The following is a 19,432-nucleotide window of genomic DNA, read 5'->3' on the forward strand; positions in this document are numbered from 1 at the left end:
TCACAGGATTTGTTTTTGAAGTCATACATTGTTTCGCACTCAGCATTCCTGATGTTTTTGAAACTTCAATTATGCAAATTGTTTTCAACTTTGTCATACTATGATCTAAGGGTTTGTTTTTTTTTAAGTTGAATGATGAGTCTGCACATATAATTAATTATTGTAGATCCTTTAAACCCTTTTCTCAGATTTCCTAATTTTCTTAGTTATTGTGCACACAATTTTCAAATTTTAGTTATTATGCACACAATTGATAAAATGATCGAATCCTAAATCCTAATTTTCTTAGTTATTGTGCATGCAATTGATAGAATGATCCTCACATTATTTTTATTTGTCTATATGGTTGACACCAATGAAAGAATTATAGATGGAAAGCTTATTTGAGAAATTGACTTTTGATTGAAAGTAAATTAAACACTAAAACTTTATTTTATTTGAAGTTTTAGTTTGATTCCTTAATTTAAAATGTTTCACTTTGGTTACTTAAAATATTTTCATTAATCAAATGTATCATTCCATCAGTTTTTTTGTATTAGCCGCGTCTATTTTAGATTGACATGACATCCTCATAACGTCATCAAATTTATCAAATTAGTGAAATAAATTTAGAAAAAGACCAACTTTATCTAACAAAAATATTAAGTGATCAAAGTGAAACTTTTTAAACTTAGAAAACCAAATATAAAAATAAGAGATTAAAATTTTATTTTAGCCAAAACCTTATTATCATTTTTAACAAACCCAACAGTTTCCAACTTTTCTGAGATATTCTTGAACAATCCTATCATTATTTTTGTAAACTACATGATAGGATTTAATATTGATAATGTTTGAGATGGAACACATTTGCAATTCAACCACCATTAAACCAAAAACAAAAAACAGTAAGGCAAAGAAAAATTGGAGTGTTCAAAATGTTTGACAAGTGGATACAGCCCCTTCACTTGTAGATGCTTTTTGGTGACATGAAAATCTAGCTGCATTGCATTGAATTTATGAAGTTTCAACGGGTGTATCAGATTTTGCTCCCCATTCAGTCCAAGATCCATCATAAACTGCAACATCAGACTTTCCAAGACGATGAAGACCCTGAAAAAGGAGGTTATAATAAAAGTAAGAAAAGAGATTTCCTATTTTCCATGTTGCAATGTTGCCTAATAACATGTTACTTCTGGATGAAATTCAACTGTAGAGCTTAAATAAAGTATAGTGCAGTGAAATTTAATTGCAATTTAAATTTTGATTAAAACAGAATCTCAACTCCGGATAATTATTACAGTAAAAAGGATGAAACATCACACATTGAAACAGCTATCTCTTTTTATTAAAAAAGTTTCATTTTAATTTCTATACATATAACACTTTTGTTCCCTTTTATCCTCATCGTCAATTTCTTTAGGGTCTAAAAGATAAAACTTATGAAACTTAGGGACTAAACACCCTAAACAAACAAAAACGACGTGTATAGGGATTAAAATGTATTATTTTTATATAGAGAGACTAAATAAAGGTGATAAAATTATAGGAATCAAAAGGACAATTAAAAAAAAATCTCACACAAACTAAATGAAAAGCGTAAGCAATGGAAGATACTGACTTATGAAAATCCTTTCCATACAATTTTTCCTCTTTTATAAGCATCATGAAATTGGTATTATTTGATCATAAAGGAAGTAACTTTATCCATTCCCTTCCACAAAGCCAAACATATCAATAGATTCATCCAAAGAGAGATGTACCAGTGCAAGAATGCAAGCAGTTACTCCTGTTCCACACGAAGTCACAGCTGGTTTTTCCAAAGAGATGCCTGCAGATCAAAAGTAATGTATAATGTTAGTTAACAAGGGCAGAGAAATGCAATAGATTTTAGCATTATAAATATCCATCCGGAAAACATTCACACCTTCCTGATCAAATCGCTTCTTCAGCTCATCCGCTGGTAACAATGCATGTGAACTATCTAACAACTGCAAATGAAGACAAATAGCATTGATTAAAAATATGACAAATACATACATATATACACCAACCAGATCTTAAAATAATATAAGTTAGTATAATATAACTCTATCAGAACTAAGAATTGTGGTAAGCATGCAATCTTTATTGACAGAAGCAACGATCTACAAACCTATATCAAGATCGTACTAGTGAATGATAGGGTAACAGTACATAATATAGTGATATAGAGACCTGGTCCCTCCCTCTATAACCAATAGGCATGTTCTCACGCGAAAAGCTTGTTGAATATGCACTTAATTAAGTTGTTTATTGAGATACGGCCTAAATTTAAGAAGACAAAGCTAGATGAAGACAAGACAATACACAGAAGAAATAAACCTTAAGACAAGTTAGCAAAGACAACAATATTAATAGATAAAACTAATATGCTTCTCTGGGTAATGAAGACAAAACATAGATGACTATATGCTGCACCTGGGCAAAAGGGATGCATTTGCTACCAGGTACATGACCACTTCTGATTCCCTTTCGAGGCTCTTGTACAGCTCCATCAAACCTGCCAAAGGATAAAATCAACATAAATCCAAGAAATGCACATCAAATATAAAATACAAAGTAAAAAGACATTTTTTTACATTAAAAGAAGAAATAGTAAGTGATAAGATTTTGAAACATCAATGGATCGTCTTGAAACAGGGAGGTTGGATCTTCATCAGTAAGTCCATGGAAAAGAAATCTACCAACATAGACAAACAAAGTTTTCTCCCACTAGGTGGGATAAGACATTTACCACTATAAAAAATTGAAAAGAAAATATCCATAAGGAAGAATGTTAAGGTATCAGTTCTCATTATCTACAAGCCAGGGCAGTAATTGAGTGTTATGACACTGTCACATCAGGCAAGGTGGTTACTACATGCCTTTTGATAGTGTTTTAGAATTACAGCTGTCATGCCCAAAAGTGCAACATAATAGTTATTGAAGCCACTATGGCGAACAGTTGTAGAAAAACAAAAACCCTTTTTGCCTCCTTTTCTGAATTTTTCAACCCACTTATTTATATTCTTGTGAATTACAATTTCTACAGCGTTTTGTCATTAGAAAAATTAGAGTTTGAAACCTTTGTCAATGATTCACACAAAACACTTGACCTCTGTGCAAACTCTGACAAAATATATTGCTCATTGATCATCAGCATCGTATTTGCTCCAGTCTGCTATTTTCTGGTACACCCACTGCTTGCTGGCATCCTCTGCCGGTCTGCTCAACCATGAACATCCTTCATGTGGATCTCTGTTGTCTGTTCATATCCTTCATAGTTCACATCCTACCTCTGTCACATATCTCTATTCTTTTTTTTGTGTTCTGTAGTGCGTATGCTCTTCACACAGCTCACACACTCATATTGTTCAGTCCTCTGTTCCTATGCTTTTCACAAATCACACCCTTCTTTGTATTTCTTTTAATACTAAGTCTATCATCTTCCTTTTTTCTATTTAATTCAATCAACTTAATTAAAATTTGGTGCAGTACATCTAATTTTCTAATTTTGAACATTTATATCATATATCTATAATATCCAGTACATCAGCCATCTTGCTATAACATTTTTTGAGTCAATTACATTGTGTGATTATCTGGATTGATAACTATGTCACATGCATATCCTGAGATGATATGAAAATAAAAAATAAAAAAAAGGAATTAAGAGGAAATGTAAAATACCTGGGCTTTGATCGAGCATCTATGTGTTGGTGAGTTTGGTCCTCTATATTTTTCTTTACCTATAACAAGAAATAAACAAAAAATAAGAAAACATTGAACTTACAAAATATATTTAATTTGTATATGCTGCCTCTTCTAATTCAGTTAATTTTGGTATTTACCAGTGATACACAAAGAATTTCAAAAGACTAATATTACCAAACAATATCGAGAATCATATTGCATCAATGTGTTCAACTTTTCCATCAATGATTACAACATGAATTAGGAAGATTTCTAGTAGATTTATCAACAGTTACCATGTTTCGATTCAAGTTATATTATTATTCTTATTACACAAAGATGTCAAATCTAAGATTATCATCAGACTTTACGGATCCATTCCATAAACATCCCAATGAAGTTTTTTACGTTGTACCAATAAAAAAAAACATCAAAGTATGTGCATCAAGACTTTGGTTGAGACTAGAAAGAAACTCCAGTATTCTATATACAGCTTTAGAATATGCATACTGAATGATGTTTGAGATAAATATTTCTTAAAAATAAGAAATTCAATGATTCCATGAGTCCATGTGATCTTGTCACTATTTCATATTGTTTCTTTGCATTGATAGAGTTCATATTTTCTGGACTCAATTATTGACAAGTGATTAAAATGTTAGAACAATGAAATGACACAAAAGCAGGAAAATAGTCCATTAAAACATTGGGTTCAGAGTTTCAAGCTACTTAAGATCTTTCTCAAATTGCAGCTGCTACTTCAAACCTAACATCATCCTTGTGGTAACTAATCATAAGCTCTCTACCAAAAAGCCTTTAGATACTTCTACAACCATCAATAGTCAGCATAATTTAATCAATTGCTTAAGAGATTATAGCATGATCAACAGCCATATTTCTAAAATGGAGTACTATCACAATACATTTATTTGTTTCAGAAATCAAAGACATGCATATTCAGAATTTGCATTATATATGGAACAATTAATAAAGCAACCAACCTGATCCAGGTTCCAAACAAGATGTGGCTGAAACTTAGTCTGAAATGTGAGTGGGCCAACCTAGCAAGAAAAAAGTACATGAGAGAATCAATGGATTGAAACTAAATATAAACATCAAATTCAACCAAATTATTCAAAGTAAAAGAATAGAGAAAATAGAAATCATATTAAAATAGATGGAAAGATTCCAAACTCACTGTTTGTCCCTGATATACTTTCTCTATAGCCTCACTAGCAGCACTGGCTTTAAGAATAGCATCACTTGAAGCACTAGATTCAACATCATAACCTGATGCACGCCATCTTGGCAGGCCACCATCTAATACCCAAATTCTGTCATGCCCAAACACTCGGAACATCCTTTTAATCGGTAAGCACAAGGAGGAGGTATTAATTAAATTATATAGCAAATTCTATGATTCCACAATCCACAAAATATTTATATTCTTTTTTGTACAACAAAGCCTTACCACCAAACACGAGCGGCACTGAATAATCCTTTTCCATCATAAACAACCAAGTCATCTTTGTTTTCTATGCCAAGAGCAGAAACAGCAGCAGCAAAAGCTTCCTCCGAAGGCAACATGTGTGGTAACTAATCAATGAATACAAGTTAGCATTCACATATTATAAACTCTCTACCCCATATCTATAAAAGGAGGCAATGAAAGAAATGGGCAATGGGAGCAAATTGGGCCACATGATGCAAAGAGGAATCAAGGAGATGTTGAGGATGTCAAGTTTCAACAGCAATTCGTGCTGTCACGGGCTTTGATTAGAGAGAAGAATGATTATGGAATTATCACCAAATGATTCGGCAATCACTGGTATGATGATAAAAGGGTGGAATACATGTGAAGGGTGGGGAGAGAATGCAATGGAAGGCAATTATTGAGTGAATCGAGAGGAGTTTAGGAGTTCCCTTGTATTTGGGACCCTTGCATTGGTTTTGGGGTATTTGTTCTTACTTTTTTCTCTGTATTTACAGAGGGCTACCTATGAATCAATAATACTGAGTTTTATCATCATATTAGCTATAATAGAAAAATGAACTGCATTAAAGGACAAGATATATAACACACATGATTGACTTGAGCAAAAGCACTTCCAACCAAGAAGTGAACAATAAAATAATCATATAACCTTTAAGACCAATGACTACTCATATAACAAGAGTCCAAACAATGAATAACCCAAATATTCTAAACTAAAAGAAAATATTTTAAATATTAAATATAATTTATAACCAACAGAGAAAGTCCCAAGTATCCAAATTCCAAAGAGTAAACTAGTATCAATCAAAAAAAAGTTTCAAAATCAGTCGGTCTTCATACTAAGGTCCCTAATGTTGCAAAATATCCCTTGGTAGAGTAAACTAATCAAAATAAAGTAGAAATATCAGTCAGTCATTATTCTAAGGTCCCTAAAGTTGCAAAATATCCCTTGGCAGTTGGCATGTGGCACTGACATGCCAACTAGTAAGTTCATGCCACTTTCTGTAATTTATAATATACTACAGCAAGATCAGAAGATTACTGACTAGATTTGTAAACCAAATTACGATATAAATGTGTATATTATAAACATCAAAAGGAATGACAAAAAGAGAGATTGGCTTACTTTTGTAGTACGATCTGCTATTCCATCCACATCAAAGAAAAGGGCCCCAGGAATATGAGCAACCTGTTGCATATGGTGTTACACAAAATACACACTAATGCAAAATGGACAGTAAAAGAAAATCAAAATTATATAACTAAGTGCACACGAGAACATATTCAAGTGACACCCATATATCATTCAATTGTTCAGAACTCTAAAGTCTTGAGAATGTGATTCCTAACAAGATCATGTTGATACCTGATATTCTTGAATTGGATTTCTCTGCTCATCCGGCATGTACCATGATGCATCCAGTACCTGAATAGAAATAATAGAATAGGCAAGATAAGTTTACTTAAATGAATATTCTAATTCAATAGCAAATAAGGATACCATATGAAGGGGTCCTTTTCAGACCATGCCTCGCATATGTAGTAATGAGTTTTAAAGATGTAGAAATAAAGTCAATTGAATCCAATTATAGCAGGTTCATCATATAGTTTCAAGACAGCCATGTAATCACCTAAATAAGTGATTGAGTCAGTGATCAAGTCAATCAGTTACAAGCTGGGGACACTATATGGCTGCAAATACTGTCTTTGCTAATTTTACTAGATATCATTATTAATATTCATATAAATATACTCACGAAATAATGTGATTCTCCAACCAGATATACAGGGTCTGAACAAGTGCCCAGATGTTTAACTACAAAATTAGTGATCAAAAGAACAGGGTGTTTAATTAAATCATATACATCCGACACAGTTTGACAATAGCTGTCCCAACAGTGATCTATGGTTCAGCACTACAGCAACAGAGTTCAGTCAATAAGTAATTAAAGGGATTGAATGGAATTTCATCGCCCAAATTCTGATTAAATTAGTAAACCTAGCATTTTTATAGGAAGCTGTTTTCTTAATTCTCAGCTTCTACCCTTTTATTAATTTAAAGGAAATTGTAATCAGAATTGAATAAATAATTTTCAACACACATGGACTGTATAGAACAAAAAAAAGAAAAGAAAAAGCAACAGCAATAACAAAATTACTAATGTATAGAATATAAAATATGCAAGAAAAACATAAGGTCAGCAATAAAAGCAACTAGGCAAGTACCTTGATATCTGGCATTTTCAGGTTATCATAAAGCCAATCTACAGAAACAACTGGCTCATTTGTCGATACAGATTGTGTTGAATATGTAGCTCCTCTACCAACTGTGGAAGAAGCCATACAAGGAGCCCAACTAGTTGTTTTAATGTTTTGGGCTTTATAGGCTGGGACCGGGACAGCTCGTATACAAAACAGCCGTTTCTGCAAGTAAAAGATGAATTATACAATAAGATCTTGGCCAAAAGAACAAGGGGAATCTGGAGGTCAATAGCACAATACAAAATAAATTAATGATGGTATCTTGAGATCAAGAATCCAAGAGTTGTTTTGTTAAGTAAAATATAAGAACAAATTAAAAACTATTTACTATGAAAGGAAAAGTTATATATGTGATCAATTGCCTGAAAAACATTTTTCAATTGCTTTCTATCAACTTTTATACATAAAAAAGTAGCACCCGAATCGCACCCCGTCATAAATATATAAATGCACACATTTGTATCTCAAAGACTAACTACTATTTATATCAATTATCAATGATGCACTCATAAAAACAATGCAAAGAAATCGGATTATAATATTACTAATTCAAAAGTGAACCTACAAAATTTAAACTAGCATTTCAAATTCCAATTGATGACCAATTGGTACTATCTTTTAATCCATTTCATATGTACAAATATTAAAATCAATCCCCACCAAATAGTGTTCATTTTAAAAGGACCATGCAAAGCCCAGAACCATCCACACCAACGTATTATGAACATGCTAATGGTACTTCAGTTGATACAATTAATTCAACACCAAACCCAATAAATTTGAAGCTGTATGAAACATATGCCGTGGGAAATTACCACTACAGCAGATCCTTACTCTATATCACTCAGATAGATGATCGACAACAGAGAACACAAAAACAAAAAAATTGAACCAACAGATATCCCAAACCCTCACACTCCAAAGTCAAAACTTTAATGAGAAGCCATAACCCAGATACCCACAAATCGAAAGAAAAACAAAATCACACAAAGACCAAATTTTCACACGCACAAAAGTAAGGGGGAAATCAACAAAGGAATAAAAAAAAAAAAAAAACAGAAATTTTATGGGGGAAAAGGATACCCAGATGAAATTTCACACAGAAAAGTGAACCTTACAGTGAAAAAAGAAGAGAGAATCCGTGGTTGGTGAGTGAGGAAGGAGGAGTGGTGAATCAAGCGATGAGTCAAAAGCATCTTTGTGAAAAGGGTCGAAGCCATTTTTATCAACGACCATATAAAAGAGTGGCCTCGGATATCTCGAACGGTCACAGGTTGCGACAAAAGATAAAACAAAAATAACAATGACAAGTGAGTGTGAGTGTTAAACTGTTTCTGTATTATCGGTGTGTACCTGAAGATGCCAATGCCACCGCTGATGAAGGCTTAAACAACTTTTCACATGTATAATTGTATAAATCAGGAATCAGGAATAACTGGTGTTTTTATGAGTTATTCTTTAGTGATTTAATTATTCATTTATTTCTTTTAACTTAATTCATTTAAAGTTGTACAAATTTTATTTTTTTTCAACTCTATCTAAAAATTATTTATTTTAGTTTCAGTTGAAACATCTTTAGTTCCCATTTGATCCATACTTAACATGGTACCATATTTTACATTTTAGATCATATATTTATACTAGTTTAGTATTTTTATATTTTAACTCTTAAATTTACACGATTTTTACTTATTAGTCAATATACTTAAAAAAATTATTTTAGTTCTTACTAGTATGTTTATCCGTGCATGCATGTCATTGATTAAAAATATACTTTATATAATCATAAATATAATTAAAATATATATTATATCTATTATTTGTATGATTAAAATTTTATGTTATTTATAATTTAAAAATATTGTTATGTTTATTTTATAATAATTGAAAAAATTGGTTATATAGTGTTTATTAATTGATTTAAGAAATAATTAGTTTATGTAACTAATGTGTATAATACTTGAGAGAAATATTGAAAAATGGGATCATGTACTCCGAAACTTTGATATGAGAGATAAGAAATTTTTTATTAACATACATCCTCTGAACATGTGTTAATGTTTACATTGCAACGTGAAATATAATAAGGTTTATACTACATTTTTCAACCCTACATGTGATAATGAAAATGACATTTTTTAGATTTAATAAAAATTGTGAAATAAATAATATGAATCATTAAATCAAAGAATTATATAATTTTTATAATTAATAATTGTTTTGTTATAAAAATTGATAAACTAAATGTAAAGTTATAATTTAAATAAAAGAAAAAAATTAATTTAAATATAGAATTATCTTTATTCATATATTGCAATAAATTTCTTTGTAAACCACATTTAAAGAAATGTTAGTATCTAGATTTTCATTATTTTTAACCAAAATCTTGAGACCTTTATGATATAACTCTTGATATAATTTTGTATAGCTGGTCATATGAGAAAACTCGTGGTAGGAATATTTCAATATATTTTAAAGGAAAGGAATGATTTGTTTATTTTAGGATTATTTAAATTTATTTTGTTCAATAATTTATGTTCTATATTAAATTTAAACGATTTAATAGTTGTATTTAAAATTCTTAATATATAGATTGAGTTTGCAAAATTTTAAGAAATTTGAACACCATTTGATAGTTTGTTTCATTAATTCAAAATTATCCGTCAATTTGAATCAACGAAATAAAGTATCAAATAATTTTTAAATTTTTTTAAAAATTTGCGGACTTAATCTATGCATTAAGAACTTTAAATTTAACAATGTAAGTTTAGATAGATTTACTCTTCCAGTAAATGAATGTCTTCTCTTTAAATAATGTCTTTAATTTTTGTTGATGAGCATTGTAAAAGAAATAGTCACAAGTGTTTCCATTGAAATTTGAAAGGAATCCTTACATCAGGAGTAAATGAAAGTCTAAAAATAAATGCTTTAGACTAATTTTACTTTCAAACAAAATTTTGCCTTTAGTCAAATACCATTATACAATTCCAATGAATAATCAATATTAGAAATATATTTATATATAAATTAATTAATAAAGTTATTAGTTTTTGTTATCAATATAAAGTCTTGATGTAATTTTTTTATAGATATATTCATATTAATTTTTATTTTATTTTATTTTTCTCTCCTCTATACCATGAATTCTTACAATCAATATTTCTTGATATGCATAACTAGAACATTAACTTTTAACTTCAAAACATTATTTGATCATGAAAAAGAAGTATTGAAGTTTAGATAATTTTATTCCTCACCAGACATCACTGACAACATGTATTTATTTAATTATCATATCAATAATGTCATTTTTAGAGCTAAAATAACTATCTCTAAAAATATATGAATCATTTTTATTTTCTGAAAATGGTAGATACGTACTGATGGAATCATGTCTAGGAAGGTAAAGGGTGACACATTGAAAGAGCCAAGAGGAATGGGCTAGACATGAAAGTTTGGGCCAATCATGGCCCAATGGGCCCAATGGGCTTGGAAGACCCAAGTGGAACTTCTCATGGGCCATATCTTATTTTAGTTATTTTCTTATGTCTTGTATATATCATGTTAGTATAGGTTTCCTATATTTTGAGTCTTGTATTTTGGACCATTTAGGATAGCATTTTAGGCCATAGGCTTATTGGGCCTAGTTTTGGGCTTCATGGGCCTTTGGGCTTTTGGTACCCAATATTGAGCTCATTTTCATTCTTGTAATTTTTCCTTTCCATTCTATTTGCTTGGCCATTGTATTTAAGCCATTAGAATAGGAATTTAGAAGGATTAAGTAATAAAGCATGAATCATAGAATGTTAATTACATTTAGGAGTAATTAGAGTTTCATTTGAGTCACATGTTTTGTGCCAAAGGTGGCTGCACATGTGTACATTCAAATGAACCCTAAATTACTTCTAAATGCAATTAATAATCTAGAAGGAAGGGTTGCACATGGATTAGGACAAGTGGACGTTCAATTTGAATTCAAATTCAAATTTGAATTCAAAATTGGCGCCACTTTTAGTGCACATGTGATGGCTCCTTGATCCGTGACTTTATATGCTTGAATCCTTCACTATTGTAAACACTTTTGATGAATGAGAATTTCTGAATTTTTCTTCAGCCCAAATTCTCTCAAAGGTCACCGAAATCTCATTATCCCTAGTTCTAGGAAAACCTCCATTCCTAGACTTGAAAGTGAGCTTTCTTTTGGTTCTTGAGCTTGGATGCTTCCATCCATAGCCTATGAATCTTATCCTACCGAACCACTCTTCTTCTTTGATCATCTATTCGGTGGAAGCCTCAAGGAAAAGGTCTTCATATTCGGAGAAGGTCCAAAGAAGCAAGAATTCCATCCATTGCTTCACCCTACTCCATCAAGTGGTATCATGAGCAAGGTTGCTTCCTTGAGCTAAGTAATCTCTTTTCACCGAATATTTTTGTGTTTTTTGTGTTTTCCTATGCCTCATATTGGTTGTGCTGTTTGGATCTAAAGTTTTGGCTTAAATTTGATGGATCCAAGTTAGTGATTGTCACTTGTGTTCAATCCGGTAATTACTACAAATTAGGCATTCTACTTGTGCTTATTTTTTGCTTTGATTGAGTCATTGCTTATTTCTTTTGTTTGATTTGGTCATCTCATTGTCTACGCATGTGTTTGATTTTGATTTTTGAATCTTAAGTTTTGTCAAGTCATGTTAGTCCTTTAAAATGTCAAAAAAAATTCAAGATGTGCTTATGTTCATATGCTGAAAATTTTTTGATTCTTTTTGAATTTGGCTGAGATTCAATTCTAATCATATGTGCCTTGCTTGTTTGCTTTTCTTTTTGCATTTTTGAGTTCATGTTCATCATTAGATCATTGGTGAGCTCCTATAGTTAGGCTTCCATTGTGTTCAATAGTTTTCAAATTTACTTTCTGTACTAGTAAACACCCTCACGGTCGGACACTAGGCCGAAAGAGACACCAAAATGGGTGAAAGCCTCCACTTATGATACCCCTTCGGCCTTGGACTTGAACCCCCCTTTTCGGCCTAAGGAACACCTGGTTACTCTTCCCAGGATGAGGAAGGGAACACTTTAAAATATGGACAGAGAAACACCCCTCGGCCTCGAACCTGGCCGAATACCTGCTCGGTCTTGAACTTGGCTGAATACCTCTTCGGCCTTGAGATTGGCCGAATACACTTTCGGCCATAAGCTTATCCAAATGGAGAAACGCTCAAAAAACACCTTGGCCTCGAACCTGGCCGAATACCCCCTCGGCCTTGCACTTAGCCGAATACCTCTTCGGCCTTAAACCGGACCGAATACCCTTTCGACCTTAAGCTTGGCCAAAGACCCAAAAGAAGAATAACTCACGAGGAACACAGGGCAGATTAGGATATCCATTACACATGATTATCATGTCTAATTAAGAGAGATCAAGGTTAACCAAAGTATTACCCATCTCCCAAGACAGAAGGCCCACCAGGCCCAAATACGTCACTATAAATATACAGGTGATGGGACATAAATGAGGTACCATTTATTCCATATAAAAGCTTTTATTGCTCTCTACCGAATACTTACTTGATCGTTGGAGTGCCTTTGCAGGTACCCTCCCCACCCTCCGAAGATAGTCTTCGGTCGGCACCAAGGACTTGGAAGATCAATAGGAAGGAGCGACAAGAAGAGTGTTTCTATACATGAACATTTTGGAAGATCAATAGGAAGGAGCGACAAGAAGAGTGTTTCTATACAGGAACATTTTGGCGCCCATCGTGGGGCTGAAAACCGAAACGGTTCTCGACCCTGAGTCATCAAGATGGTAGCAACCAGGAGTCAGCAAGAAAACGTAGCAGCCCACAACCTCGGGATGCCCCGAGAGCCTAGACAACAGACAAATCAGAACGAGGAAGGAATGGAAGAGTCATACGTAGCCCGGTCTCAACCACCCAACCCATCATCAACCATCGAGCAATTGAAGGCCGAAATGATGGAACTGAAGAGGCTCCGAGAAAAATACGCCCATGATTTGTCGGTCCTAAGAAAAGAGAACGCGGAGCTCAGAAGCGATAACCGATCATGGCATCCATCCCATGGTACCCCCAACACTCAGTCAACCCGAGATTAGGGGGAGTCATCGGGATGGTACAAAGAGACTAGGGTCCCTCGACCACCAGGCGGAGCGACGACGACGATGACACTAGACCAACAATGGCGACAAGGGAGAACGCCCTTTACTCCAAACATCGCCGGAGCCAGATTACCCGACAACTGGAAGAACTTAGCCCTCGAGAGGTACGATGGAACCAGTGATCCGGAGGAACATCTTGACGCCTTCGACACGCAAGCCGGCCTGTACACCGACGATGATGTTGTTATGTGCAAGGTGTTCCCCACATCGCTGAAAGGACCGGCATTAAACTGGTTTACTAGACTCCCTCTAGGATCAGAAGACTCGTTCACAACCTTATCTTCCCAGTTCGTGATACAGTTTGCCACAAGCCTCCCTCATTAGCTCACCTCAATCGCGTTAGTCAATATTTGCCAAGAGAATAAGGAACCCCTAAGAACCTTCATGGAAAGGTTCGGGAAAATGACGCTCTCTATCTGAGACCTAGACCCGGCTGTGGCGATGCATCACCTTACTACAGCACTAAGGCCTGGACCTTTCGTGAACAGCTTGTGCAAGAAGCCACCTCGGGACTTGGATGACTTAAGGCAGAGGGCCACTAAATACATGCAAATAGAGGAATTGGCCGAGTCTCGGAATCAAAACTAACCCGATCTTTTCCTCGGGAAGAAAAAAAGTGACAAGGACCACCCTAGATCTCGCCCCCGAAACATACCTGACCACGAAAAGAACAACAGAGGGCCAAGATAAACGCAGTACACGCCGCTTAACACCAGCAGGACCAAGGTGTTGGAACAGGCCTTAGCCACAGAAGTCCTAGCTGTTCCCCGAAGAGCCATGACTCCGCCCCATGCGAATAAAATAAAAGCGTGCCAGTTTCACCGGAATCGAGGGCACACTACCGAGGAGTGCTCTACCCTTCGAGATCGCATTGAAGACCTTGTTAAAGCCGGACACCTTCAAAACTTCGTTCGACCATTGTATGATAGAAAAAATGACTACCGCTCTGGTAGGAGGGAATACAGAAGGGAGAACTGGGACCGAGCACCTCCGAGGAATCGATCTCATAAGCGTAGCAGGTCTCAAGAAAGAAACAATCAGCAACGAGACTGGAATCCACCCAGGCGGGTGATAAACACCATTGCTGGAAGGTTCACAGGAGGAGGAAACACGTCCTCAGCCCGTAAGAGACATTTGAGAGCAATCAAGTCAGTTAACGTCGTAGGCCGAACAGCTTCGATCCTTATGCCCCCTATTACATTTACCGATCGAGACTTTCAAGGTGTTGACCCAGTGCAGGATGATCTCATGGTCATCAGTGTAGAGATCAACAACTGTGTTGTGAGAAAGACGCTTGTTGATCAAGGAAGTTCGGCAGATATCTTATACTGGAAGACATTCGAGCAGCTCGGCATCCCTTAACAATAATTGACACCTTATGATGAGACCTTGGTGGAATTTTCGGGCGAACGGGTAGACACTCGAGGAACGATAGACCTGTATACCTATTTCGGGGACGACCAGCAGAGAAGAAGGATTAAGGTACGATACGTTGTGGTGCATGCTAACACCTCGTATAACATCTTGTTGGGCCGACCCTCCTTGAATAAGCTACGAGCCATAGTTTCCACTCCCCACTTAGCTATGAAGTTTCCCTCCGAGGAAGGAACGATCATCACTTTGCATGCAGATCAAAAGACAGCCTGCAAATGCTACCTTGCCAACCTAAAGGTACAGCCAACTTCGAAGCACTACCAAGATGTCAATGTCATCGGTGATGTCGGTCAACAAAAACCTATTGAAGACCTGGAACTTGACCCAAGGGTTGAACCAACAGAAAAAACAATCCCTTTCCAACTTGGAAAGAATGAAGCACAAGTTACTTATCTGAGTTCCCAATTGACGAAGGCCGAGGCCAGAGACATCGAACAACTCCTATTGGAATACTTGGATCTATTCGCCTGGATAGCGGCTGATATGTCAGGCATCAACCCAAGCTTCCACTGCCACTGGCTCTCAGTATGCCGAGACGCCAAACCCATCGCGCAGAAGAAGAGAAAGATGGGAGAAGAGCGGGCCCAAGCAATCAGAGAGGAGACAGCCAAGTTACTTCAAGCGGGGTTCATCAAGGAAGTCAAATACTCCACTTGGCTGGCCAATGTGGTCATGGTCAAGAAGGCAAACGGCAAATGGCGGATGTGCACCGATTATACCAATTTGAATAAGGCATGTCCGAAAGATGTTTACCCCCTACCCCACATTGATGCTTTGGTTGATGGAGCGGCTGGCCATCAAAGATTAAGTTTCCTTGATGCATACTTGGGGTATCATCAGATACCCATGAACCCTCCTGACGAAGGAAAAATAGCATTCATTACTGATTCGGCTAACTTTTGTTACAAAGTAATGCCATTCGGTTTAAGGAATGTCAGGGCGACCTACCAGCGACTCATGGATAAGATTTTCCGTCGATAAAAAGGAACATGCTTGGAAGTATATGTGGATGACATGGTGATTAAGTCCACTTCGGCCGACAACCACTTAAAAGACCTTCGTACAATTTTCAACGAAGTAAGACGCCATCACATGCGGTTGAACCCGGCAAAATGCACTTTCAGGGTAAACGATGGAAAATTCTTGGGCTTCATGTTGTCGAGAAGAGGTATAGAAGCCAACCCCGACAAATGCCAAGCCATTATCAACATGAGGAGCCCCCATAGTGTAAAGGAAGTACAGCGATTGGCCGAGCGCATTGCTTGCCTGGCTCGTTTTCTACCGTGCATGGCGGACAAATCAAGACCTATCATGTCTTTGTTGAAGAAAGCAACCAAGTTCTAGTGGAACGAAGAGTGTGAATCAGCTTTCCAAAACTTCAAAGCGACGCTCACGACTTTGCTGTTGCTGACCAAGCCGGACCCCCAGCTAGATATGATTATATACATCTCGGTGTCGGACAAAGCCATCAGCACAGTGTTGGTAGAGGAAAAGACGAAACAAGTGTCGGTATACTTCGTCAGTCGAGTCTTGCAGGAAGCCGAAACGAGATATCAGCATCTCAAAAAGACAGTTTTAGCCCTCGTGCACACATCCAGACGCCTCCGACACTATTTCCAGAGCCACCAAATCCTTGTTCGAACGGATAACCCAATAGTTAAGGTCTTACGGAAGCCTCAACTGGCTGGTTAAATGGTTGCTTGGTCAATAGAGCTATCGCAGTTCGACATTCGCTTTGAACCAAGGGGTCCCATCAAGGCACAGAGCATGGCCAATTTCATAAACGAATTTACCCCGGAAGCACCCCCTAAGCCGCACGTATGGACCCTGCATGTAGACGGATCGTCCAATCAGCAAGGTTGTGGAGCAGGCATAATACTCGAGGGCCCGGGCAAAGTGGTGATCGAACAGTCACTTAGGTTTGGCTTTAAGACTTCCAACAATCAAGCCGAGTACGAGTCCCTTCTCGCTGGTCTATGATTGGCAGACAACCTAGGCATCAAGAGAATAAAGTGTTGGAGTGACTCACAAGTGGTAACAGGACAGGTCAACGACACCTTCAAAATCAAAGAGCTAATGCTGCTCTCATACTTTCATGCCTTTCAGAAGTTGAAGAGCAAGTTTGACGGTGTGCACGTTCAACACACACCCCGGGAACTCAACGCGAGAGCCGACCGGCTAGCTAAACTGGCAATTAGCAAGAAGACTAGCCATTTGCGTAGTATGATACAGCAAGAACTACAAAGCCCGAGCATTGTCGAGGCCGAGTGTTTGTAGGTTGAGCAAGGAAACCACTGCTGGATGAATAGTATAGTGAATCACCTCTTGACTGGAGAGCTACCCAAGGACCCCCTTGAAGCCAAGAAAATGAAAACCACGGCAGCGCGATACACCCTAATAGTTGGAGAGTTGTATAAGCGGGGCGTTTCCTCACCCCTGTTGAAATGTCTCACTCCTGAACAAGCGCACTATGTTCTCCGAGAAATCCATGAAGGCGTATGCGAAACTCACTCAGGCAGCCAGACTCTCGTAGCCAAAGTTGTCCGAGCTGGTTACTATTGGCCAACTTTAGCTGTCGATTGCGCTGAGTTCGTTCAGCGGTGAAAACCGTGCCAACAGTATGGGCCACTAACACATCAACCTCCAGAAGAGTTGCACTCTATCACGACCCCATGGCCATTTTCCATTTGGGGCATGGACATACTGGGACCTTTCCCACCAGCCAAAGGGCAAGTGAAGTTCCTCATTGTGGTAGTGGACCATTTCACTAAATGGATCGAAGCAGAAGCAGTGGCCACCATAACGACCAACAACGTTCAGAAGTTCTTCTGGAGAAATGTTATCACTCGCTTCGGGATTCCATACGCATTAATAACCGACAATGGTTTACAATTCATCGATCGTCACTTCAATGACTTTTTGTCTGAATTAGGAATTAAACATAAAATGACTTCAGTGGAGCATCCCCAATTCAATGGACAGGCCGAAGTAGCGAACAAGGTTATCCTTAAAGAATTAAAGCAGTGACTCGGACAAGCCAAGGGTTCGTGGCCTGATCATCTACCGGAGATTCTATGGGCTTACCGCTACACTCCACAAAGCTCTACCAAGGAAACTCCCTTTCGGCAAACTTACGGCACAGATGCTATGATTCCGGTAGAAGTGGGAGAGCCCTCATTCTGACGGCTACAATTCAACGAAGATACCAACAAGGAAGCTCTCAACGTGGAACTGGGTCTGATCAATGAAGCACGCGAGTCTGCTCTCGTCAACATGGAAGCCTGCCGAACCAGATTAGCCAGAAAACTCAGAACAAAGGTCAAACCGCGTGAGTTTCAAGCCGGAGACCTAGTATGGCGAGTCACGGGAGAAGCAAGGAAAGACAAAGCTCAGGGGAAGTTAGCACCTAATTGGGACGGCCCCTATCGCGTCATGCATAACCAGCAAAACGGGGCCTATAAATTGGAAGAACTCACTGGAAAGGCCATCCCTCGAACATGGAATGCAACACACTTGAAGCATTACTTTAGCTAGAAACTCTTATGTGAATTGTTTCGGAGCACTCTTTTCCTTTCTCAGGTTTTTTCCTATTATAAAAATGTGAAAGAGGTTTTACTGACGAAAGGTTTTTAACAAGGCTCCACACCAATGAAACAAACACTTTTTCAGGAATTCTTATCATATTGTTCAAGTTAATCCTAACACTTAAATCCCTCCCGAGCACTCTATCTCGGCCAAGGTTGAAAAAATTTATCCCTCCCAAGAGACCTTCTCGGCCAAGGTTGAGTCACGATATCCCTCCCGAGTATCCCAACTCGGCCAAGGTTGAATAAACATCCCTCCCGAGTACCTACTGCTCGGTCAAGGTTGAATAACAATCCCTCCCGAGTACCTACGACTCGGTCAAGGTTGAACAATCATCCCTCCCGAGTACCTACTACTCGGCCAAGGTTGAATAACCATCCCTCCCGAGTACCTACTGCTCGGTCAAGGTTGAACAATCATCCATCCCGAGTACCTACTACTCGGTCAAGGTTGAATAACCATCCCTCCCGAGTACCTATTACTCGGCCAAGGTTGAATAACCATCTCGCCCGAGTACCTACTACTCGGTCAAGGTTGAACAATCATCCCTCCCGAGTACCCCTACTCGGCTAAGGTTGAACAAATAGGCCCAACCGAGTACCCCTACTCAGCCAAGGTCGAATACTTAGTCCCTCTTAATTACCTCGCTCGTTCAAGAGTTTATAAACACTAAGTTTACATCAAGTACTATTACTTAGCCGAAGGGGACTACAACCTAAAGCCCACCAACAAAGGGATTCCAACTCTCTCGGCCAAGAAAATACTTGTGAAATATCCCAACCTCCAATACAAAT

At 37.2% G+C, this 19,432-nt stretch overlaps 3 protein-coding genes across 3 annotated transcripts; 2 read left to right on the plus strand and 1 right to left on the minus strand.

Moving 5' to 3' along the window:
* Window positions 1-685: 685 nt before the first annotated feature.
* On the minus strand, window positions 686-8,821 carry MST1 (mercaptopyruvate sulfurtransferase 1). Its single transcript, XM_020384337.3, has 12 exons — window positions 8,569-8,821; window positions 7,415-7,612; window positions 6,555-6,614; window positions 6,315-6,377; window positions 5,165-5,289; window positions 4,892-5,054; window positions 4,695-4,754; window positions 3,691-3,749; window positions 2,440-2,521; window positions 1,907-1,970; window positions 1,743-1,810; window positions 686-1,092 (listed from the first exon to the last, which is right to left on the minus strand). Exons 1-12 carry the CDS (start codon window positions 8,668-8,670, stop codon window positions 997-999), a joined length of 1,140 nt encoding a protein of 379 aa, XP_020239926.1. The 5' UTR covers window positions 8,671-8,821; the 3' UTR covers window positions 686-996.
* Window positions 8,822-14,396: 5,575 nt separating this feature from the next.
* LOC145952420 (uncharacterized) lies at window positions 14,397-14,981 on the plus strand. Its single transcript, XM_083064783.1, has one exon. It carries the CDS (start codon window positions 14,397-14,399, stop codon window positions 14,979-14,981), a length of 585 nt encoding a protein of 194 aa, XP_082920909.1.
* A 2,766-nt stretch (window positions 14,982-17,747) lies between these two features.
* On the plus strand, window positions 17,748-18,587 carry LOC145952421 (uncharacterized). Its single transcript, XM_083064784.1, has 2 exons — window positions 17,748-18,053; window positions 18,267-18,587. Exons 1-2 carry the CDS (start codon window positions 17,748-17,750, stop codon window positions 18,585-18,587), a joined length of 627 nt encoding a protein of 208 aa, XP_082920910.1.
* Window positions 18,588-19,432: the final 845 nt, after the last annotated feature.

Source organism: Cajanus cajan, chromosome 10, assembly GCF_000230855.2.
Source record: "Cajanus cajan strain Asha chromosome 10, NIPB_CcT2T_4, whole genome shotgun sequence".
In the NCBI taxonomy this organism is placed as follows: Eukaryota; Viridiplantae; Streptophyta; class Magnoliopsida; order Fabales; family Fabaceae; genus Cajanus; species Cajanus cajan.